The sequence below is a fragment of the Hemitrygon akajei genome, chromosome 14 (genome assembly GCF_048418815.1).
Source record: "Hemitrygon akajei chromosome 14, sHemAka1.3, whole genome shotgun sequence".
Taxonomy (NCBI): Eukaryota; Metazoa; Chordata; class Chondrichthyes; order Myliobatiformes; family Dasyatidae; genus Hemitrygon; species Hemitrygon akajei.
In genome coordinates this window covers 20442267-20468165 of record NC_133137.1, presented here as the reverse complement: position 1 = coordinate 20468165, position 25899 = coordinate 20442267, and the positions used below count along the sequence as shown (strand labels likewise).

Below are 25899 nucleotides of genomic sequence, written 5' to 3'. Positions count from 1 at the left end.
TTGATATAAAGGTTCTGGTGAAGAGCCTTCGAAGAGTCTCTGAGGAAAAGCTGTCTGCTTTCACAAAGGAAAGCTATTGCAAAAGATGCTGCACATCGCCCTGTATCTGGGAGAGCAAAAGTCAAAGGAAAGCAACAGAGACACGCAAACTTCAGAGAAAAAAAAGTTATGTTGTCTGACAAAGTCAAGACAGGAAGAGAAGTAAAGCTCCCTATCTCAATCTTCACAGTAACCCCTAACCACATCCCTTTCCTTTCATCATTTCAGCATTTTAGGTGAACAACATATTGAGAACACAATGTTTTCTCAGTCATTCAATAAGTAGATTAAATTCCCAGTCCTCTAGTCTAGCAATCCATTAGAAAGAATTTCTTTATTATCCCATCCTCATGTTGCTTTAACTGAGTCATATCAAATACTTTAGAATTGTAGATGAATACAATGCCATACTTATTTATAACCAGGGCCATAAACAGGAAAAATTAGTAGTTTTTAATGGTGTTGCTTGAAGGAGCATCGTCAATGATTCAAAGACACGAAGTGGGGCTGCTCCGGGTTTTGTATCTGCGAGCTTTCTGGCAACTTGGCCGGTTGTGTGATGAACGGAGGCTGAGGCCGTGGGCCTGCTCCGGCCGCTCTGGACTTTGAGGCTATTGACTCACTTTTGTTTTGAAAGCTGTTGCTTCCTTTTATTGTTTGCATGATTTTGATGAAAACATGATTTTTAACAGTGTCTCCTCCCTCTCTCTGTGCATTGGGTGTTGGTCTTTTCTTAAAAAAATTGGGTTCTTTCGAGTTTCTTGTATCGTGGCTGCCTGTAAGCAGACGAATCTCAAGTTTGTACAATTTATACATTCTTTGATAATAAAATGTACTTTGAAGAGAACCATTAGTTTGACATTAGTTCTCTTACATACAACTCTCTGGCAAATTGCAGTTTATCTGCCCCTTCCTCCTCCCCCATATCTCCTGCTTGTAATCCCATGCCATCACAATCAACTGAAAGATAACATCTCTAAAGATGCAGCACCCTTTCAGTGCTAGACTCTCCACCTTTTGATATGGACAAGACAACAGCACAGATTACAAGATTCAAATTTCATAAAAGTGGTTTGGTCGGGCAGTCACACTAAATGAAACGTGCATTTCAAACTCTGACCCACTTTTTACTTATTGAGTAATAAAGGCATAAGTGAATTGTCCACACCAGGAGAAGGCAGGAGAAAGGGGTTGATAGGGACAATAAATTGGCCATGATGGAATGGTGGAGCAGACTCAATCAGTTAAATGGCCTAATACTACTCCTATGTCTTATGGTCGTATAGTCATTTAAGTTTAAACATTCTATATTGGATGAAAATCTTACTCATTCTACTAGTAAGCATATATAATCTATGGAAGCCATAAAAAGTCTCCAGAATATTTTTTAAAATACTAAAAGGCAAATTCGGCTGTTTCCTTAAGATTAGGGATTGAATCCATCATTTCCGGAAATCTAAATGATTCTTATTAAATCAAGTTACTAAGTTTAGATAGGGCATGTACATATAATTCCCAGTAGACCTGAGTAACAGTTGCTATGTTGAATTAACTAAACACAATAGACATGTTGGAGAGTGCTCGCAGAGAAAGGATTAAGATCTCTCATTGCACCAATGTGTCATTTGAGAAACTTAGCCAGAAATACAATTACAATTCTCCATCAGTAAAACAGACACGCCAACATTTTCTTACCAGCTTTTCTTTTCTGATTTAAGTTCATCTACTTGCATTGTGTGACTAAGGTTCTACGTCCTTCTAAGATTTGGTTAAAACAGTGCCAGAATGCTGGGGGATTTGCCAGAATTAAATTGTAGCACACCATTTTTGTAGTGGACTTTCTACCAGACATCACTGTCACATACAACCCAACCCAAAGGAAATCTCATATGACGGTTGTTAACAAACCTCCACGCAAAAGGAAATAATGCTTTAAAACAAAAAGCCACCACCTATAAAGAAAAAAAGTGAAATCCTGTTGAGTCCAGAAGTCTATCTATATTTTGAAAGAACGTAACTACTGAGTCTGTATAACCACTCAGGATAGACGAGTTCAAAGCTACTCCACCCTCTGAGGGAAGAAATTTCTTTTCATTTCAATCATAGAGTGCTATAGCACAGAAATAGGCCCTTCTGCCCATATTGTCTAGTCCCATCGACTCCACACCTGGACCATAGTTCTCTATACCCCTTCCACTTGACTTAAATGTTGAAATTGAACATGCATCTAACACATCCGCTGGCATCTCGTTCTATACTCTCACTTCTCTCTTTGTGAAGTTCCCCCTCAGGTTCCTCTTAAATAATTCATCTTTCAACCTTAACTTATGACCTCTAGTTCCAGTCTCAGTGGAAAAAGCCTGCTTACATTTACCCTGTCACTACCCCTCATAATCTTCTATGCTTCCATCAAATCTCCCCTCATTCTCCTATGTTTTAGGACAACTTGGATCATCAGTCCACATAAAGCCCATTGATAAGTAGCTTTCGTTGTAAAGACAGACTTTTTCTTTTGTGTATTGATAAGTAGCTTTCGTTGTAAAGACATTTTTTTTAGTTTCTGTCACAGCCCAAGTTGGGCTAGTCCAATGAATGCTCAGAAAATGCACTTTATGGTTCTCAACAGCCTACCATCCTCCCTTCCGTGCAATACAGTGCTCACTAATTATCAAAGGCCTCCTCTATCTTGCATCAAAAACTGAGAATGGAGTCAACCAAATAAACACTGTACTATTGCAAACTGTCATTCTGGGCTGAGACCTCTAACGAGATTGCTAACGGGGCTGCTCAGTCACTGCCCACCACAGCGAGTGCTAGCATCGTGCCTCATGCAAAGTTAAAAAAACAATGCTTTTTTTTAAAACCACAATCTCTCGCGAACCCTGATTGAGAAACCCTGCTTTAGGGAATTAAGTTGTAATATATTCAACCTTCCCCTATAGCCAGGCCTAAGCAGACTGCCCCTTATTCTGATACTGTGCCTCTGAGTAAGCTGCAGAGTTGTAAACGTAGTCAGCTCCATCCTGGGTACTGGCCTCCGTACTATCCAGGGCATCTTCAAGGAGTGGTGCCTCAGAAAAGCGGCATCCATCATTAAGGACCCCCAGCACCCAGGACATACCCTCTTCTCATTGTTAACATCAAGAAAGAGGTACAGGAGCCTGAAGGCACACATTCAGCGATTCAAGGACAGATTCTTCCCCTCTGCCATCTGATTTCTGAATGGACATTGAATCCATGAACACTACCTCACTACTTTTTAAAAACCTATTTAATATACATATATACACTTACAGTAATTCAGTTTTTCTCTACATTTATCAAGTATTGCATTGTACTGCTGCTGCAAAGTTAACAAATTTCACAACATATGCTGGTGATATTAAATCTGATTCGGACTCCTCAGCCAGAAGAAGTATTTACCCAGGTTAATAAGCTCTTTAACTACTGGTTCCGTGAGATCTCCTCTTAATTTCTAAACTCTGTGGAGATTACAATTGCAGTTCACTCACAGGGCAAATCCGACACTGCTTCATTCCCAAATAAAGAAGCCAAAACTGTACACTATGTTCAAGGTGCAGTCTCACCAACAAGTACAATTGGAGTCTAGAGCCCTTGGGAATTAGCACCTATTGTTGAGTAGCACGTTAAACTGAGTGCGTTCAGTAAATGTGATTAAACTCAATGAGGTGTGAGTTGTCTATTTTTGCAAATGACCATTCTGGTTTAAGGATCTGGATGAAGTACTTGTCAAGGGATTATCAATCTGCTTGTGTAATAATGAGTGGAGCAACATCTCACTAAGTGTTAAGTTATCAGTTCCTAAACCACCTTTTAAATCATAATTCTTCTGAAACTTTGTTTTAACAAAAGATGAAAATATCTATGTCTTTACCTCACTGTGACATCAACAGCACTTTATTTTCCATTAACACTGTGACAAGCACTTAATACACCATAAAAACAGTTTTCCATTGTTGCAGCTGCAAGTACCTAGTTATTAAAAGCCAATTGAGCCATGAAGTACAGGCACAAATGGTGAATGGTGAATTTATGTACAGCAATAATTAGCCAACACTTGAGACTCATTTCAATTCTATGTCCCATTCCCATTCCAACAAGTCAGTCCACGGCTTCCTCTACTGCCGTGATGAGGCCACACTTGGGTTAGAGGAGCAACACCTTAAGCCTCCAACCTGTTGGAGTGAATATTGATTACTCAAACTTCCAGTATTGTGCCTCCCCCCCCCCACCATTCCCCATTCCTGTTTCCTTCTCTCACCTTTTCTCCTTACCTGACCATCACCTTCTCCACACCCTTCCCTTTCTTCCATGGTCTTCTACCCCTGCCCATCAAGTTCCCCCTTCTCCGGCCCTGTATCACTTTCACCAATCAACTTCCCAGCTCTTTACCTCACCTCCTCCACCTCTCCCAGTTTCACCCATTACCTACCATCTTCTACCTCTTCCTCCCCTCCCCCCACCTTCTTGCTCTGACTTCTCAGCTTTTATTTCCAGTCCTGAAGAAGGGATCTTGGCCTGAAACGTCGACTGTTAACTCTTTTCCATATATCCTGCCTGGCTTGCTTAGTTCTTCCACCATTTTGTGTGTGTTAGTTGAGACTATTAGTGGATTTGGTGCCTCATTGTAAAAAAGACATAGAAAGTACAGAAGAGCATGATACTTGAGGGTTTCAAGCCACGCAGGAAGACTGGAGATGCTGATGATCCAAATTTCAGCATTGCAAAGGTGTACAAGTTAAGGTTTGTGCGGGAGGTTGTTGTGGGGGTTGACGTGCCTGTTATGTTTTTGTTCAATTTTTGTGTGGGGAGGGGTATGGCAGGGTGATAATCATGCTATTTTTCTTTCTTGGTTTCATGGCTACCTGGAGAAGAAGAATTTCAAGGTGTACACTTTGATAGTAAGTGCTTCTTTGAAGGATAGCAAATTGTGGGCATGCTATGTTCACACCAGAAGCAATGACATGCTGATGGGCTGCCATAACACAGCACATGGTCAGACTCTGTTGGTCATTTTACACAAATGATGCGTTTTCCTGTATGTCTCAACATACATATGACAAGTAAAAGCTCACCTTTAATTTCCAAAACTCAGATAAAACCAGGATAATAATGTCTGATGGAATGTATATCGTCAGATAATCTCCTGGTGGAAAAGTTTGTCACAGAGGCATTGATTTAAAATTGCGACCTAGAGCAAAAAGTCTTATTTTGCTGTGAGAAGAATATTGTTGAAATATCTGTTCCCGGAACAAGGATCAACAAGGAAAACAACCATCAACCACCCGAGCTACACATTTTCCAAATTATTTAGAGAACAAGGAATCCTTGGGTGACGCAAGGTAGGACAGGAAAGGTGGGTTTAGTTTTGAATTGCATGTAACAAAGAGCTGATAGAGTAACAATGAGCCAAAGGGTGCCCTTCAGGGCTGTAATGAGCACAGAAGAAACCATGGTTAATAAGGAAGAGTGACCTGATGGCTGTAACGAACAAACCATTACAGAAGTGGAGGTTAATTATCTCAAGATGGAAAGAAATTTGGTACTCACAAAGTCATAGAGTCAAAATGTACAGAAACATCAAATGACTATCTATACCGTTCCCAGTTCTTGGTCCATTGCTTTGGTCATTCAAGTGTTCATCTAGATGTTTCTCAAATACAACAAGTGTACCTGCCTTCACCACCCATCCAAGCAGTGTGTTCTAGATCCCGATCACCCTCCATGTGGAAAAGGTTATTTTTCAGTCTCTCCTGGCAACAGAAATGTTTCCTCCCAAACAGCATGCTGCGAATCTCCAGCACCCTTTCCAGTGCAATCACGTCCTTCCTATTGCACAGGAATGTTTCATGGCCTATCTAATGTTTTATAGAGTTCTACTCAATGCTTTTATTTTCTACGTCCTGGTCACAAGAAAACACCATCCATCGTCAGGGCCCCCCCACCACCCAGGATGTACTCTCTTCTTGCTGCTGCCATCCGGAAGAATGTACAGGAGCCTCAAAACTTGCACCACCAGGTTCAGGAACAGTTACTACCCCTCAAACATCAGACTCTGGAACCAAAGGGAATAACTTCACTCAACTTCACTTGCCCCATCAATGAAATGTTCCCACAACCTATGGACTCACTTTCAAGGACTCTTAATCTCATGTTCTTGATATTTATCGCTCATTTATTTATTTTTTATTATTTCTTTCTTTTTGTATTGGCACACTGGTTAAACACCCAAGTTGGTGCGGTCTTTCATTGATTCTATTTTGGTTATTATTCTATTATAGATTTATTGAGTATGCCCACAAATATATGTACTTTTGATAATAAATTTACTTTGAACTTTGCATCATCAAGTTAATCCTTTCCCTTGGGAATTTTTCTAATAACTAATTCCATAGAACTGTAATTACCTGCTTTAGTTCTACTGCCTTTCCTGACTAAGAATATCATATTTGCTGTCCTCCAGTCACCTGGCACCTTAACTATGGCCAGAGAAAATTTGAGAATTTTGCTTAAGATCCCAACAATTTGCTTCTTTGCCTCCCACAGTGGCATGGGACACATTTCATTAGGCCCTGGGATTTATCTAATTTTGTTCTCACCAAGATATTGACTACTTCCACCTTCTCTTAAAAAATGACACACTCCACAATTTCACTTTCTCCTTGCCTGAATTCTCCAATTAAAATGTCCTTCTAGTAAATACAGAAGTATTTATTTAAGACACCACATACATCCTCTGTCTCTATCACTAATCTCTATTTTAGTCCATAAAGAGACCTACGGGTTACCCTCATGTGTTAGTAAATATAAAAGACTTTAATAAATATAAAATATAATCTTCCTTAATCCTGTCTCCCAATCTTGCCTCTAAATTTCACAAATACTCTCAGTGGTCACTTTATTAGGTACACCTGCTCATTAAGGCAAATATCTAATCAGCCAATCATTTGGCAGCAACTCTGTGTATAAGAGCATGCAGACATGGACTAGAGGTTCAGTTGTTGTTCAAACCAAACATCAGAATGGGGAAGAAATGTGATCAAAGTGACTTTGACAGAGGAATGAATGATTGTTGGTGCCAGACTGGGTGGTTTGAGCACCTCAGGAATTGCTGATCTCCTGGGATTTTACAGAGAATGGTGCGAAAAACAGAAAATATCGAATGAGTTGGATTTCTGTGGGCAGACATGCTTTCTTCATGAGAGAGGACTGAGGAGAATAGCCAATCTGGTTCAAGCCAACAGGAACATAAGAGTAACTCAAATAATAACAAGTTACAATGGCGGTGTACAGAAGAGCATCTTTGAATGCACAAAATGTCTAACCTTAAAATGGATGGGCTACAGCAGCCAAAGACCACAAACATACACTCAGTAGCCTTCATAAATGCTTCTATGTTGTGAAATTGTGAAAAATGTCATATAGTTACAGATCTTCTATCGTCATGAAGTATTTCTTGAGATACATGCAATATGTTACAGAATCAATTATTTTTTCCATTAACCACTGACTAGATTCTTCCTTTGAAGAGGAATTACTCTCAGCTATCAGCAGTACCCTTGTCCTATACTGTAGACATCTACAGTATAATTCATTACCGGAGGAAATCTACTAAATCTCTTCCAGCTAAAGTGTTCAGCTAACACATGATATAGTTAGATAGATTTTTACATAGTAGGGGAATTAATGGTTATGGAGAAAAGGCAGGTAGATGGAGCTGAGTTTACAGACCATGATTTTATTGAATGGCGGGGCAGGCTCGAGGGGCCAGATGGCCAACTCCTGCTCCTATTTCTTATGTTCTTACGAAGCAGCTCTCTCCGATCCAGTCAGAGGAATCAGGAATTCACAGTGATTCTGTTTGAGACTGTCATTTCAATTGATGGTCAAAGTTGTGTTGAAAATGGTGTGCGATCTCAAACTGACTTCCTGCCTCTGTCCAAATTTAGTCCAGTAGGCAGGAAATGGCTTTTTACTGTTATCGACCACCAGTGTTTATACTCCCCGAATAAAATTATGCAGGTAGAAAATTTGCTTAAATATTATAAATCAGAAATGGAGATCTGGCATCAGGTAGAAGGCACAAGAGTCTCAGGAGTCATACCACCAGGTCACTAAGCCATAACCATCTGGCTCTTGAACAAAAGGGGATAACTACACTCACTTGCCCATCCATTGAGATGTTGCCACAACCAATGATCTCACTTTAAGGACTCTTTATCTCATTATCTCATGTTCTCATTATTTATTACTATTTATTTATATTTGCAGTTGCACGGTTTGTTGTCTTCTGCCCTCTGGTTGATCTTTCATTGATCCTGTTATAGTTATTATTCTCTAGATTTACTGAGTATGCCCGCAAGAAAATGAATCTCAGGGTTGTATATGGTGACAGATATGTGCTTTGATAATAAATTTACTTTGCACTTTGAACTTTGAGAAAGCGTTATGAGTTAAAATAATCATATGTTCTATGACAATAAAAATCAGGAGCTAACAAGAAAATGATAAGCAGACCAGATTACAAATTTTCAAATAAAATATACCATGTTTTTCAGACACTAAACATTATACCCATCACTTCATGTACTAGTCAAAGTAAAGTTATTATCAAAGTACGTATGGTAGTTTGAAGTATCCTGAGAGTTAACATCTTCTGATTTTCTACCCTGCTTCGCCCTTCTCCAGCTAAGAATAACATATGCCCAGTTGGGTTAAAGTCAGCTTCCACTTCCTGAATAGTTTTGATGAGGGTAGGTGACAAGAAGAAGTCATTGTTTGTACAAATAGACTTGCAGGTTCCTATTTATTTACTCATTGAGAGACAGCACAGAATATGCTCTTCCAGCCCTACGAGCCCTGCCTGCCCAGCAATCCCGCGATTTAATCCTGGCATAATCACGGGACAATTTACAATGACCCATTAACCTACCAACCAGTACGCCTTCGGACTGTGGGAGAAAGCTGGAGCACCCAGGGGGGAAAAAATCCACGCAGTCACAGGGAGAGCGTACAAACTCCTTACAGGCAGTGGCAGGAATTGAACTGGGGTTGCTGGTACTGTAAAGCGTTGTGCTAACAACTATGCTACTGCGCCATCTTACAGGTCGTGAGCTTGTTTTAAAAAGGATATTTTTTGTTAGGAAAAGGATTCTTTCAAGTGTTCTCTCTGGCGCAGGTTCAAGATATCTGCCCACCTTTAAGTCATCTCCCTATTGGCTATGATAGAGTCTAATATAAATGGTTACAGCTTTCTTTCCTGAATGTCCACCCTACCTTATTGGCTGGTTGATGTTGGGACTATGTACTGGAGCTCAGAGAAATTTGGAACAATCTCTTTCTCAGCCAATAATAAAACAAAAAATAAATTACTGTATTTTGGAATTGTAAATGAAGTTGGTTCTTTATGTATCATGTCGTATGACGTGGGCGATTATGGTCTTTCCATTGCCATGACTGTTCTTGGCAAATTTTTCCACAGAAATGACTTACCATTGCCTTCTTCTGGGCAGTCCCTTTACTAAACAGGTGACCCCAGGCATTATCAATACTCTGCAGAGAGTGTCTGCCTGGCGTCAGTGGTCACATAACCAGGACTTGTGATCTGCACCGGCTGCTCATACGACCATCCACCACATGCTCCCATGGCTTCACGTGACCCTGACTGAGGGGGGTTAAGTAGGTGCTACACTTTTCCCAAGAGCGGCCTGCAGGCTAGCGGAGAGAAGGAGTGCCTTACACCTCCTTTGGAAGAGACATATCTCCACCCCACCACCCAGTAAATGGAGTAAATCTTAAATATATTAGTGAAAGCATTACTGCAATCCAGAATCCTCAAATAATTAATAATCTAATTTCTAAATGAAACTGTCTACACAGATTTTTTCCTGTTAATTTCAGTGAGGAAACAGATTGCATGATTTTATTTTCAATTGAATTTTTTTAAAAATTCACATAAAAAGTCTTAACAGAAAGGTAATAAAGTCCATCATGGTTCAGTGAGATTATACACTGGGCAAATGAATAATGCAGAAAACACAGGAACCAGGTTTTCTTTAGTTTGACGTGACAGGACTGGACTAACCTTTGTCCAGGCTTTACAAAGAAATTTCACAACCACTGTGTATGGAATGAAGGGTGGAAACTAACAAGCCTTTGCCTGAAATTAATATGCCTACAATTTGACCTAAAAGTAGCAAGTTCTAAGATTTAATTTATTTTCCCTTGACTGCACAGCATAAAGATTTCAAAATTGTGACAAAAATCAGAGATACCACTAGGCGCAAGGACAGATTCCATCTTGCTGTTTTAGACTATTGAATGTTTCCCTCGTATGATAAGATGGACTCTTGACCTATCAATTTTTTGTGACATTGCACCTTATCTGTGTTCCAGTACTGCACTTGGTCACTACAGTGACACTTTATTCTGCATTCTGTTATTGTTTTCCCTTGTATTACCTCAATGCACTGTTGTAATGAACTGATCTGTTAGGACGGGAGGCAAGACAAGTTTTTCCACTGCCCCTCAGCACGTGACAAAAATAAATTAACTTAGCAGATAAAGGATAAACAAAACTTTGGAACATTGCTGCCATTTCTACTCAAATAATTACGTTGTTCCTCTCCGCACCTTGTCGCACATCGGGCGGCAACCTTTGCTGTTTCTTTAGCACTTGTCTGTTTTTTTACGAGGCCGAGTTGCTAGCTCAATTCGAACCCAGGTCCACTCCCCTCAAAGTCCGGTGTGGATGCCACTACACCACCGGCAGCTGCTCAAATAATCAATACTATTTGAATCATCAAACAGCACCTTTTCTGAGCATAATGTTTTTCTCTGCATGTTGTACCAATATAATTTAAACCTATACAGGCAATAAGAGGACTGGCTCAACAATGACAACTCTCACTGTAGTCTTGTCAGAGGGATCAGTTAATTTCACACAATGTAGCACCCACAGTTTCCTCTCCAAAGACTGAAGTCAATGATGGAAATAGTTCTGGCAGATCAGCACAGACACTAATCTACTAATGAACGTGAAAGCTCACTTATCAAAATTACTATCAATCTTATAAACTAATGATACACGTAGTGTTGCATTGTGAAGAAACATTTCATTCTTGCTTATCAAAGCCAAATGTCATTGATGACAAGATTGGGTGAAAAGAAAGAGATATCAATACTACACTGCTAGATATGGTTGTGTTGTCTCAGCTAGACAAGATGAGGGTCAAAGATCACATACAACCATAGAACATTACAGCACAGAAACAGGCCTTTTGACCCTTCTTGGCTGTGCCAAACCATTTTTTTGCCTAGTCCCACTGACCTGCACCTGGACCATATCCCTCCATACACCTCTCATCCATGTACCTGTCAAGTTTTTCTTCAATGTTAAAAGTGAGCCCGCATTTACCACTTCATCTGGCAGCTCATTCCACACTCCCACCACTCTCTGTGTGAAGAAGCCCCCCCCCTCAATAGAACCATAGAACACTACAGCACAGTACAGGCCCTTCAGCCCTCCATATTGTGCCGACCCATATAATCCTTAAAAAAAAGTACTAAACCCACACTACCCCATAACCCTCCATTTTTCTTTCATCCATGTGCCTGTCCAAGAGGTTCTTAAATACCCCTAATGTTTTAGCCTCCACCACCATCCCTGGCAAGTCATTCCAGGCACTCACAACCCTCTGTGTAAAAAACTTACCCCCGATGTCTCCCCTAAACTTCCCTCCCTTAATTTTGTACATAAGCTCTCTGGTGTTTGCTATTGGTGCAAACAGGTACTGACTATCCACCCTATCTATGCCTCTCATAATCTTGTAGACCTCTATCAAGTCCCCTCTCATTCTTCTACGCTCCAAAGAGAAAAGTCCCAGCTCTGCTAACTTTTCTTCATATGACTTGTTCTCCAATCCAGGCAACATCCTGGTAAATCTCCTCTGCACCCTCTCCATAGCTTCCACATCCTTCCTATAATGAGGTGACCAGAATTGAACACAATACTCTAGTGTGGTCTCACCAGAGATTTGTAGAGTTGCAAATGACCTCTCTACTCTTGAACTCAGTACCCCTGTTAATGAAGCCTAGCATCCCATAGGCCTTCTTAACTACCCTATCAACCTGTGCAGCGATCTTGAGGGATGTATGGATTTGAACCCCAAGGTCCCTTTGTTCATCCATATTCTTAAGTAACTGACCATTAATCCTGTACTCAGTCTTCTGGTTTGCCCTTCCAAAATGCATCACCTCACACTTGTCCGGATTGAACTCCAACTGCCATTTTTCTGCCCAACTCTGCAGCCTGTCTATATCCTCTTGTAACCTTCGACAACCTACAGCTCCATCCACAACTCCTCCAATCTTCGTGTCATCCGCAAACGTACTCACCCATCCTTCCGCCTCTATGTCCAGGTCATTTATAAAAATCACAAATAGCAGGGGTCCCAGGACAGATCCCTGCGGCACTCCACTAGTCACCGTATGTTCCCTTTAAACTTTTCCCCCTTCACCCTTCATCAGGGAATCACCCTCTTGATCAGTGACATTTCAGAGAAAAGGTGGTCTAGTTACCAATAACCTTAGCTCGGATGGACAGAGGGGAACAATAACATGTTCAAATACCCTGAAGAGGAAAGCAAGAATGGAAGTTGGCCTGTAGTTTACAAGAATGTCTTTTGAAGAAAAATGTTGATGACAGTGGCTTTACAAAACAAAAAGAGATGGAGCAGTAGATGAGGAGAGAAAACGATCAACAACATTAACTATCATGGAGAGTTGGGTATTATCAGTTAGGACAGATTATGATCAAAGCCTCTGGAGTTGAACATGCAGTCAAGTTCAAAGAGGGACATGAGGAAATACAAATGACTAAGATGTGTGCTTGGGCTTATGGCAAGAAACAACCATTAATGTTTGTCCCAGTGTCCTGCTGGGAAGACTTCGGTGACAATAGGCCAGATGGTGGCAATCTTAGTGACAAAGAAATCTCTAAACTCCTGGAAGGCGTTTGAGCCTGAAGATGCCGGAATCAGGAGTCACAAACAATCTGCTGGAAGCTATCTGCAGAACATACAGCATCGGTCGTCATTTCCAAAGATACTCCACCAAGATTGTTACCCTGTGAGTTCCTTGCTCTTTATGGAGGTGATAGTAGCAAAATATTGAAGAGAACTGTTTGCAATAGAGAGCAGAACCCTACAATAGGAAGCAATTCTGCCTGACAAGAATGGAACCTAGTTGCACTCTGGTCTAAAGAGTTCTGACAGTGAGTGGGTGAAGCAGTCATCCACCATGTTCCTTCGACTGGAGGGGAAGTGGAGTTGAGGTTTATACCAATGACCATTATGTATTGGTTTTAGTGTAGATTAGGAGATCAAAACTGCAGTCCAGGATGTGGTTGGAAGTCTAAGGATGAATTTGTACAAGTATAAGGTAATGAATTGCCAAAGATCCTCTTAGAGTATGCCGAAGAGGATACTTCGGCATATTGCCGAAGAGGAAGGGCTAGGATTTAGGAGGAGGATATGGGTGGAGTCTGATACCAAGAAATGATCAGAGGAGGTCCTATACTCGAGCACTGGTTGAAAATATTATCAATCAACACACTAACTTATGAATACTGAGATCTTTTTTTAATGCTGGAGAAATTATTGAAGATGGGTTCTGTTTCATACCTTCAATAGGCTGTCTAGATACTCCCAAATATGAAGTTTTCTGAGCAGAAAAATAAGAAGTAGCACTTCCCAATAATGGTGTTACGTGTTGTTATTTTAAGCAAACCACTCAGAGTGATGGTGAAATATTTTCTACGCAAAGGACTAATTGCACAAACTCAAAAACAGATCGGATATCTGATGTTTCTAATGGGCAGGAAGGTTTATGGAAAAATTTACTATATATCTTTAGACAAACTATTAAATCTTACACCCGTACCCAGTATACTGGGATTTTTCTAACTTTTAAATTATTATATGTCTTACATTAAGCAAATTATGCATATGTCATAACAAAGGTGGTTCCTGACTTTGCAAATTGAAAATTCACAACAATATTTGCTAAAACACTTCCCTTGTAATCCAGTTCAACTGTATTTCCTACTTAGTGTGAATGAGGCATGAGAATGAAGTGGTTGGTTGCTCTTCTGCTAATTACATTGGTACGTATAGTAAGATGGTAAGAAATACTGGCCTTCTGATGTAAAAGTGCCCCACAGGAGGAAAAAAAAATTACATGTGAAAATAATTTCATGAAAACTGGAAATGTTGAACATGTTCAGAAGATAACATTACTTTATATAATAACTTTAAATTTAAACCTAGAAGGTTCAAGTTAAATATTTTACTTCTGTTGATTGTCCTTCAACAGTGCTGAATTTGTTTTAAATGCAAATAAAGTGCAAAATCTAAAACTCATCTTTTTATCCTTGAGTAATAAATTGAAGACTTAAAATGAGATTCAAACTTAATATTCGGTTTGTAATCAAATTCAATTCTGATTTAAAATTAACAATCAATTATCAAATGGTCATTTTCTTTTTTGAACTTTTGTTGGCAATGTGGTCTGGCTGAGTTTAGATTTTCAGAAGTTCATGTACAATATGCAACTTTCTCTAGTTTCCTTGCCCACTTCCTAAGTTGCAAATTTAATGCACGGCTGGAATTTCATGACTCAAATGATAAATGGTGAAAGCTGGATGACACCCAGCTGGATGATGGGTGCATTTGTTTGATGGCGCCTAATTCTAATCCTCACTATTGCCAACATATTTTTCAAAATATTTCTCAATAAGCAGGTTAATTTCCCACTTTTTCTATCATCCAAATTGATCCATTCCCACCATATCCTACAACTTCCCTTAAAATTTAATCTGGTCAATTGTTACAAAGCCACTTGAGGTTAGATGGCAAAATCAGCAGAGAGCAGGTTTTAACCTGGACCCTTCATGGACTACTTGGCTTACAACACCTGACATTGCATGTATCCATGGATTTTACAGTGGAATATCCTACATTTATTACTTAATGGGATATCAAACTTTTTATCAAATGCTGTAAAATTATAAATGGAATATTTTACACTTTATACAGAATTTATATATTTATAAGATTCTGGCATTATACACATTTTGGCTCTAGACATTTATGAAAATACATTTTCTAATAACTAAATTTGATCTTAAATCTGATTTGCTGTGTACTTTATTCTAAATATTCATATAATGATTGCAAAATCATTACCTGCAGTAATAATTTAAAAAGTAAATTGAAAGAACATCGTAGCATGAGATTATAATAATGCAATCATATATACAGTATTTTTATGAAACAGTGGTAAGTATTGGGGCACTTTGTTGATGCCCCGTAGAACAGGTTGCAATTGAAGAGCACGATTTTGGGAATGAAAGTTGATCTTCCGTTTTAATGTGCGATGTGCCTGATATTGTTAAGCCTACAGTAGATAAATAATAAGTACATTTTATGTGGTTATTTTACACTCAAAAATGTTACTTACAATAACGTAGCTTCTCAATGTTTGTCTGCATGCTTAATTTAGTATTAGGGCTTGAAGAAATTACTGATCAACAACTTACATTGGAAGGATCCCTGTTGTGATTGTTTTGAGTGTAGTGTATGATGAATATTAAAATAATTTCTGTCATTTTGCATGAAGATCTGTTCTCCATATGCTATCTCTTTACTCTGTCTGCCTTGAAATAAAATGTAGACACGGGCTGCTAAGAAAATTAGAAAAGTATATGATAACTTCATTAATTAATGAAGTTAGTGGTTGTGTATTCCCAGCATCCACTATACACTGTTCTCGTGAATTCAATGCAAGTTATTTGTTCCTGTGGCTTTGGACTATTGTTGCCAAGTTTTGAACTAGGGAACCTGCAAACAGATATTGAGAAGCTATGTAAGTATTTGTAACATTTGCAATTAGGAGACTTTAATGATGGGAAACTTGTGTTCACATGCTGGCTTGTAGAACACGTTGTCCTGATTGTTTATATCTTGCTACAATCTGGAATAGGATAGCAATAGGACTACAACAGTTTTTGTTGAGGATGAAGAAGTTTTGCGTTTTTACTGAGCACGCGCAGAGGATTACTGATGGGGGAAGCGGTGCGATGAGCCTTGATCCACAGTCCTGAAGGGTGAGTGAATTATGTTGAATTGAGGTCCTGAATTGCATTTGCTTCCAGAGATCCCAGCTCTCAACTGGTAAATCTCTATGAACCCAGTAATTATTTTGTATAGCAGAATAACGCTGATGATAGCCTTTGCTTTGTTTTATAGTTTCACTAATGAATAGTGATCAATACATAGCATTAGATTGCAGAATCAGTGTCAAATCTACGCAGGTATTAGTTGATTTCAAGAAGGGGTCATTCAGCACTTTATTTAGAAAGGGGAAGTTTTATATTGTTCCTGATTACTGCCAAGATTTGATCAATAGTGGTGTATCCCTACACCAGATACAGTGATCATGGGGGTTGCAGAAGAATTTGTCCAATAAAACCAAAATTAGATTGTCACAGAGGAAAAATAGTGTAGAAATTTGTCTTGCATTTTCACATGGAATAGGCAAGATTGTCAGTTATATGTAATGATTGTTATTTAGCATCTTTGATGCTAGTGGAACTGAATAGTAAGGAGGTTGAGTACCTTGGGTAAAATATAATTAGCGGACAAGTATATTTAATATTTATCACATTTTAATGGCAGCAAAAGTTTCACATGAGTACTATTCAGCAAAAGTTAACATAAGAATCAAATATTAGACAGATGATCAAAAGATTTTTTGAAAAGGGTAATTTTTAAAGAGTGCTTCGGTGGAAGGAGATAGTAAATGGGGGGGGGGGGGGGGGAATTAGTGGTGGCATCCGTCGGTCTCGAGAGACCATGGATCTGTGCCTGGAGTTTCCAGGGCGCAGGTCTGGGCAGGGTTGTATGGGAGACCGGCAGTTGCCCAAGCTGCAGGCCTTCCCCTCTCCACGCCACCGATGTTGTCCGAGGGAAGGGCACTAGGACCCATGCAGCTTGGCACCGGTGACGTCGCAGAGCAATGTGTTGTTAAGTGCCTTGCTCAAGGACACAAACGCACTGCCTCAGCTGAGGCTCGAACCAGTGACCTTCAGGTTACTAGTCTGATGCCTTGCCCACTAGGCCACGCGCCAACACGTGTGTTGGGGGAGGGGGGTATTAGGGAGCTAAAGATCTAGGTATGTGATAATGCAGGCAAAGTAGTTGAGTGAACTTGGGAGATGTTGTAATTGGTGCAGCGTTGTGTTTACACTGGGATCCAGTATAGATAGTGAGGTCAAAAGCAATAGAAAATAAAGATGGTGTGCTAATTGGAAAGGAGTTTTTCTTGACTTTGATCTTGTGGACAGCAGAAAATGGGAGGTTACTACTGAGTGCATTGGAATTGTTATCCTAGAGAAGCAAGACAATACAGTAGATGATAGTTTCAATAAGAGATGTGTTGGACAGGGGTGGGGTCAGGTAGTGTAACAAAAGTGATGTTAGTTTCAATGGAAGTGTTGATACATGATCAAAAGCTCTGAGAATTCCAATCAACTTAGGATCTGCAATTTTGACATTCATTTATAACCAGTGACTAGAGCTGGAATTTTAACGAGTTAATTTTCCAACCTCAAGTTGGACATTGACACCAAGTGCAGACCTCTCTTGGTGATGCTGTAATTGAAACGAGTAGAAATGAAATCCAATGCTCTCCTTTATGAAGTATGTCAATCCCTGAGCTATCCAGATAGCACTTTGAATTAACATTCACCCAAACGGGAATAATTTGAAAACTCTTACCTGCTGTGTCATATAGAGTCAAGGTGACTTTCTTGTTCCTAATTGTGATGTCTGTCACATACTTCTCAAACACCGATGGGGCATATTGCTAATAGCAAGGCATGGAATGAAGAAAGAGAAAATAGATAAGATTTTAACATTACCTAATAAGCTTAGTAATGTTGCATTCTATTGTCCTACCTGAATTTCTGAATATAATTTCCTTTTAATGTTCTAAAGAGTGTATATATATAAAAATTCTAAATTAAAATAAGATTCTACAGTTGTGTATTTAATATTTCAATAATGAGTAATCTCGTATATATTGCCTGATTAAGTGTTCTTGTTTATTTAAATAATTTATTATGGGTTATATGTAAAAATATGTTAATTGCATACATCTGCATGCTACCATGTGATGTGTGTGCGCCTCGCATAAAATAAAATCGTAGTTACACCTGCATTCCTGGACTCCCGTGTTTCCTTTGGATTAATTTAATATTTTGTAGTTACAGAACATAACAGTGAAGCACTTGTTTTTTTTTAGCTGGACTTGTGCGACTCCTGTAAATCAAAGAGGAAGAATCTGTTTGTACTACGTACAGAAATTAGAGTACAACGCAGCAACTATCTTGCCCAGGAATGTTGAACTTAAGTTGCACTTAAAAAGTCCATAACATGATGCAGAATGCAACTTTTCAGGCCATTGACTCTGTGTCGCCATCCAATCATGGCTGATTTTCATTACCAAATCCATTCTCCTCCCTTCTCCCTGTAACCCCTTTACCAATCAAGAGCATATCATTCTCTGCTTTAAATATCCTCATAGTTATACAGCACAGGAACAGGCCCTTAGGCCCATTGTGTCTATGCTAAATATTAAGCAGTCATTTGTACTAATCCTACATGAAGTATTTTATTCTCTCTGTCTTCTCATTGGCTTCATCCATTAACCTTTATGTTTATTTCTTTTAAGCGTGGAGTAGGCCCTTCCAGCCCTACGAGCCATACCACACAGCAACCCGCTGATTTAACCCTAGCCTAATCACGGGACAATTCACAATAAGCAATTAACCTGCCAACTGGTACATCTTTGGACTGTGAGAGGAAACAGGAGCACTTGCAGAACACCCACACGGAGAATGTACAAACTCCTTACAGTCAGCGTCGGGAAGTGAACCCGGACTGCCTGTACTGTAGAGTGTTGTGCTAACCACTACACTACTGTGCCCCTTTATGCGGGAACTCTCCTGGATAATACAGAGAATTATCTTTAGGAGATGAGCGCAAATTGAAAACTGAAGCACATGGAGGAAACCCATGCGGTAACAATGAGGATGGGAAAACTCCACGCAGGGGTTTGAGTCCTCAACAGGACTGAGTCCGGGATATTGCAAGTGTGAGGCAGTGCTTCAAACTGCAGCATAAACCAGTACTTATTAAACTGAAGACACAGAGCTCTCTTAACTTACTAGGTGACAACACCTAATCCAAAGATAAGGTTATGTGAGGGAAGATCAGTTGAGAATATCATTTGAAGCAGAATTTGATTTCTCTAATTTGGATTTGGGAAAGGATATTCTCAGATTCCCACCCATCAGTCCTTTTCATGGTCAGTGGTGGGCACTATTTGGCTCCTAATCTCTAGAGTAGATAAAGGATCTAGTGTTTTCCCGGCGTATATAACGGATAAGTTTTCTCGGGCTTCCAGCCGGGCACAAGTGTCAATTATATTCGACGTTTCAATGACAAACTCTGCCATCTTCTTCAGGGATGATGCCTGGGAACGTCTAGTCCAATGGTATTTATACCCCCGTCATCTGTCCCTCCTGATTGATTAGTCCTCATCCAATCAGGTTTCCGCTCTCCCACCTTGTTTACAATTGAATTCCAGTTCTTACTTGGAGCAAGACCTTTGTCTTTGTTAAAAATCTTTTCCTCTTGTTTTATTTCAGTGGCTTCCTTCACCAAAAAGCCATTGGCGTGGCACAGTAGTTTTGTGCCATTGAATTCAATCCTATGGCCATTGTGAATGCAATGTTCTGCTACCATTAATTTTTCCAGGTAACCCCAATGTATACACCTCCTGTTAGCCCTTTTAAGGACCTGGTTGACCTTCACCTTGTAGCCATTCTGTAGGAACATTGTGTGCAATCGTCTTATTTCCTTGGGGTGACTCTCCAGGTTCAAAATAATTTTTGCCCGGTTAATTAAAGTAGAAAGAACTGCTCAGCTTTGGGAGACATAATAGAGCCTGCTATTGTTGAGATACAAGTCCATGTGAATAGGTTTCCCACAGACGCCATGTCTGAAGCTACCGTCCGGTTTGTGTCATATTAGAATGTCCAGGAATGAAGGGCAACCATTTTTCTTCGTCTCCATCGTAACTTGAATGTTTGGATGTATACTGTTAAGATGGTTGCAGAACTTGAATGTTTGGATTATACTGTTAAGATGGTTGTAGAACTGTTGGAGTGGCTGGAGTCCATCAGACCACAATACGAAGGTGTCATCGATGTATTTGAAGAAGCATTCCGGGGGTAATGGCGATGAACTCAGAACCCTCTCCTCAAAGTCCTCCATGTGGAATTAGCAATAGCTGGCATCAAGGGTGATCCCATGGTCAAAACCACAGTGCCAAATCAAGTTTTTTTGCAATGAGAGCGGGAGAAGTGCAAGAGCCTCTGACCTCTGGCTGATCACTTGGGCATTGAGTGAGATTTATAGGATGGCAAGTTCTTAAATGGGAACAACTAATATTGATGCTTATTTGTTTTCTATGTATTTCTGCCAAAACATGTCAGCATTAAACGGGAATAAAAATTCAGTTTTAATTGTACCTTTCACTTTCGTGAGTTGTAACAGTACTACGCTGACTGTGAATGAAGTACTTTTGCATGCAATATAGAAAGTACCTGGTACAGAACATAGAACATAAAACAGTACAGCACAGGAACATACCATTCAGCCCACAATGTTGTGCTGAATCAGCTAAAAACCAAGTGGAAAAACAGCCAAACACTAATCCTTCCTACCTGCACCATGTCCATATCCCTGTATCTTCTTACATCCATGTGCCTATCCAAATGTCTCTTAAGAGACTTTAATGTATTTCCAGACATCCATGTTTCTGAGTAACTTGCCCCTCACATCCCCCTTGAACCTACCACTCTCACCTTCAATACCCTCTGGTATTAGTCATTTCAACTCTATCTGCCCGCTCTATCTATGGCTCTCATAAACTTGTAAACTGTATGATTAATACATAAGGTATTATTACCAATACATTAGTTTTAAAATATACTCAAACTTGAACCCAATTGAATTACTCTAAAGACTGCACTCTGTCAAAAGTAGGATGATAAATTAGTCAACATTTTTAAGGTTACTACGGTTAATCTTCCTGCAATTATTTATTGTGTTGCAAGATTGCTCCTTTCTAATTTAGATTTCAATGAATTTCTCTCGAATTTAGTTCTATTGGTCCCAAACACTCTTAGATCACATACAAGTATTCAGTCCTCCCATTGGGACATTGGCATTAAGCATTGGCAAGTTGTCATAAAATTGAAGGACCAATGGCCAAATCTCCTCCAAGAGGTCCACAATCTTGTCATTGGGTTTAAAGGCTTGTGTGCCTCAATGACCCAGAGAGCTATGTTGATTGGATTCAGGGCTTTATGTAGGATCACCCATGCCAAATAGGTCAAAAGGGTTGAGTATCCCCTACACACTTCCTAGCAAGGTTGGGGTGGTTAGAGCATACTCCATCATCACTCCAGTTCAGCTCAGCTAATTTGCTACAGATTAGAAACTAAAGGTGCAGTTTGCCCGACTGCTCCAGGTTTCACGGTGATTTTCCCCACTGTGTGAACTGAGACTGAGGTTATGGGCCTGTTCCGGCTGCTTCTGTGGAATCAATTTAATTCAGAATGCTGTTGTTTGCTTTTATTGTTTGCACGATTTGTGCTTTTCTCCCTCTTTCTCTGCACATTGGGTTTTAAAATTGGGTTCTTTTGGGTTTCTTGCTTTGTAAGCAGATGAATCTCAAGGTTGTATGATTTATATATTCTTTGATACACATGTACTTTTGAATCCTTCTTGGTGGCAAAAGTTGCTTTATTTTAAGCATTAAGAGAAACTGTTTGCCAATGGTGCCTGTTCACTGTACACTTTCCCTGTTCAAACAGTTTGATGTGAATCTTCTGCTGGTACTTTCTAAGACACCATTTTCAAAATAAACTACTTCATCTTCCAATTGACATCAAAAGGGGGTTTAAAAACATAACATAGACAAAATTCAAACACTGAATCAGAAGTATTGAAATTTGCCATCCAGGATTTAGACAAAAAAAGAGGAAATTTAACAGTACCCACATCAGCTCGTGTTTTGAGGAAAACACAAAATAATTTGTAGCAAGTTAATGCAAGTTTAATGAAAGATATTTCATCAGCCACAAAACAAAAACAGGATCTTCCAGTCAATATCAAAGCGTATGGGAAGAAATTGTTGGATTTGTGCCCCGCCTATGAAAAGAACCTACCACACAGTTAACCTCTCTTTCACAATGGGTGATGGTGCCCTTAACTTACTGCTCAACTGTAGCAAAATAACAATGGGGATTGTGAAGAGGTTTAAAATATAAACCTTAGAGTTTACCCCCTTATATATTTAGTTTTTTTCCCCCTCCTCCCTTTTTTCTCTCTCTCTGCCCATCACTCTGCCTGTTCTCCATCTCCCTCTGGTGCTCCCCCCCCCCCACTTTCTTTCTCCCTAGGCCTCCCGTCCCATGATCCTTCCCCTTGTCCAGCTCTGTATCCCTTTTGCCAATCACCTTTCCAGCTCTCAGCTTCACCCCACCCCCCTCCGGTCTTCTCCTATCATTTCGCATTTCCCCTTCCCCCCACTACTTTCAAATCTCTTACTATCTTTCCTTTCAGTTAGTCCTGACAAAGGGTCTCGGCCCAAAATGTCGACAGTGCTTCTCCTTATAGATGCTGCCTGGTCTGCTGTGTTCCACCAGCATTTTGTGTGTGTTGCTTGAATTTCCAGCATCTGCAGATTTCCTCAAGTTTATCCCCTTCCTTCTTTTTCTCGCCATTCAGTTCATTGTTTTTATTTTTAATCTTTTGGTTCCCTTTCTTTGCCCAAATTGAGTCACAGAGTCTTGCAGCAATACAGCATGTAAACAGACCTTTCAGTGCTAATTGTCTATGTTGACAGTGCTGTCCACATAAACATCCTATTTGCCCAAATCTGCCTGACCTTTCCTTACCACATACCTGTCCAAGTGGCATTTAACTGCTGTTATTGTGCCTGTCTCAACCTCTTCCTCTGGCAGCTTGTTCCATATATGCACCACCATGAAGAAATTGTTCCCTTGTGTCTCTTTTCCCCTCTCACATTAAACCTTTGCCCTCTAGCTTTGGGAAAGAGACTCTCTGTGCTCTCGTCATTTTATACACTTCCTTAGGTCACCCCTATGCTCCAACAAATCAAGTCCCCAGATTGCCCAGCCTCTTCCTTTAACACAGGCCCTCGAGTCCTGGCAACATTCTCATAAATCACCTTGTAGCTTAACACTATCTTTCCTGTAACAGGGTTACTAGCACTGCACACGGAGGTCCAGGTGGAGCCTCAACGTTTTGTTCAACTGAAGCGGTCTTGTACAACATCCCCAGCCATTCACTTTGTTCTTCAGCTGCTTCTAATTTCATTAGATAAAGAGGTGGTCTGTTGGTCCTGACCTATACAAGGTCCTGGCTGCCTGAAGAACTACATTCAGGATGATCAACTGGCATTTCCATTACACAAGGTCTCAAAAATAATTGGGGCTGAAAGGTCCCTTAAGGTGATTTGCTCTGAAAAGTCCTGGGCCTTTATGCTGTTTGGTTAGTAGCACCTGTACCTCCCAGTGAGAATTTTGGAGTTCCCTATCAGGGTTATAAGCACAAGAATTTAGCTTAATGATGCAGTGTGGCATCAGATACTCATCAACTTACAAGTGTATATAGAGGCTTTGTCTCTTTAGTGAGCATAAATCCTACAGCACTATTTTGTACCAGCAGCAAGATTTCCTGAGCGATATTTATTTCTTATCTTTTTTGAAAAGGATAATACTGACATTGTCTTATTACTGCTTGCGGCAGCATTCTGTAATACACTAAACTACTTGTATCAAACCAATCATTCATGCTTTATACAAAAGCTATACTTCAAAACTACTTAATTGATTGTAATCTCCCAGTGGCCATGCATTTTAATTCCACTACCCATGGCCACTTCTACTGTCGCGATGAGGCCACACTCAGGTTGGAGGAGCAATACCTTACATTCCCTCTGGGTAGTCTCCAACATGATGGTATGAACATCAATTTCTTGAACTTCCGGCAATGGCCCCACCCCTCTCCTCCATCAGTCCCCATCCTCTTTTCCCTCTCTCACCTTATCTCTGGTGCCCCCTCCCCCCTTCCTCTTCTTTCTTCCAGGGCCTCCTGTCCTCTCTTATTAGATTCCACTTTCTCCGGTCTGTCACCAATCAACTTCCCAGCTCTTTACTTCTCCCCTCCCCCTCCCGGTTTCGCCCATCACCTTGAGTTTCCCCCTCCCGGTTTCGCCTATCACCTTGTGTTTATCTCTCCCCTCCCACACACCTTTTAACTCTACTTCTCATCATTTTTTTCCTCCAGTTGTGCTCAGGGGTCTCGACCGAAAAGTCATCTGTACTCTTTTCCATGGAAGCTGCCTGGCCCGCTGAGTTCCTCCAGCATTTTGTGCGTTAACTGACCGTGAAATGCTGTGAGGCACCTGGAAGGGGGCCAGTGAAATACCTTAAAACAGGGGTTCCCAGACCATTCATTAAATGGTTAAGGCATAAAAAAAGTTGGGACCCCCGCATTGAAATATGCTGAACTAAACACCCTCTACGGCCATTTTATTGTGTACATTCATTAACAAAATGATAATAGAATGGGAATCAAAATAGGAAGAATTAATAATGAGGAATCTAATAGAAAAAAAAACCTTCACAGGGAAAACAAAATTGGCGCTCTAGTCTGTTCCGTGTTCCCGGAACACCTACCGTAATTAGTTGCACTTTGATGAACACAGGAGATTCTGCAGACGCTGGAAACCCAAATGCTGGGGGAACTCGACAGGTCAGGCAACATCTACAGAGAGCAATAATCAGTCTAAACGTGAGCTGTTTATTCCTCTCCATGGAGGCTGCTGGCCTGCTTCGAGTTACAGTACTCCAGCATTTTGTGTGCCTTGCTCTAATTTGACCTATTCAAGCTCTTAAACTAGATCTCCAATCATTAAAGAGATTGCAGTTTGAGATGGTTACAACTCAACCCGCTACAACACTCATCTCTGAGCCCACGTAACCAGCTTCAATTAATTTGCAACTGGGGCACGGCATTTTGATTTCCAGTCCTTTCCCAGGAACAAATGTTTCTTTCTTAAAAGAAACCCTTTATAACTCTTCTGTCCGTTGGCATTTCTTTATATAAGGGGATAAACCCTTGCGATTAATCCTAATGCTACTTGTTTAGTAAGCAGGTTTAGCAAGAAATAACTGGAATTTGATGGTACTAACATGAACAATAAATATCATGGAGTGTGACGAACGCTCTACGGCTAAGCAATATGAGGCGGTGGGACATTTATCGTAAAACTGGAAAAGACCCAATCGTCTCGTTGCCCACTTCCTGTTCTCTTCATCCCGCTTCTCATCTCTCTCTCTCAATCGTCAAAGTAGATTCTGCTTTTGGCGCCGCCACCTTTCCACAGACCCACCCCTTCAAGACGAGTTGACTCATCTGCATAATTTCTGTGAAATTCGTCATACCTGACACGAATTTCTACAGACTTTTACCGCAGCTTGAGCTACTTGGTTGTGAGATGGTGCTGATTGTGAGCTGAATGATCTCTGCCCCTTTAGAATACGATTTGCGGAGGAGTGCCCAGTATCACAACTAAAACGTTAGAAAGAAATCTGCAACGATGATTTCTACTGTATTA

At 40.2% G+C, this 25899-nt stretch overlaps 1 protein-coding gene across 2 annotated transcripts in view; it reads right to left on the bottom strand.

Annotated features, from left to right (window-relative positions):
• rhof (ras homolog family member F) overlaps positions 1-25899 on the bottom strand; it is a 61231-nt gene that overhangs the window by 17225 nt on the left and 18107 nt on the right. For both annotated transcript variants that reach the window (XM_073065590.1, XM_073065589.1), the window contains exon 2: positions 17898-17985. In XM_073065590.1, the coding sequence (XP_072921691.1) occupies positions 17898-17985 (88 nt within the window). The remainder of the gene's footprint in view (positions 1-17897; positions 17986-25899) is intronic.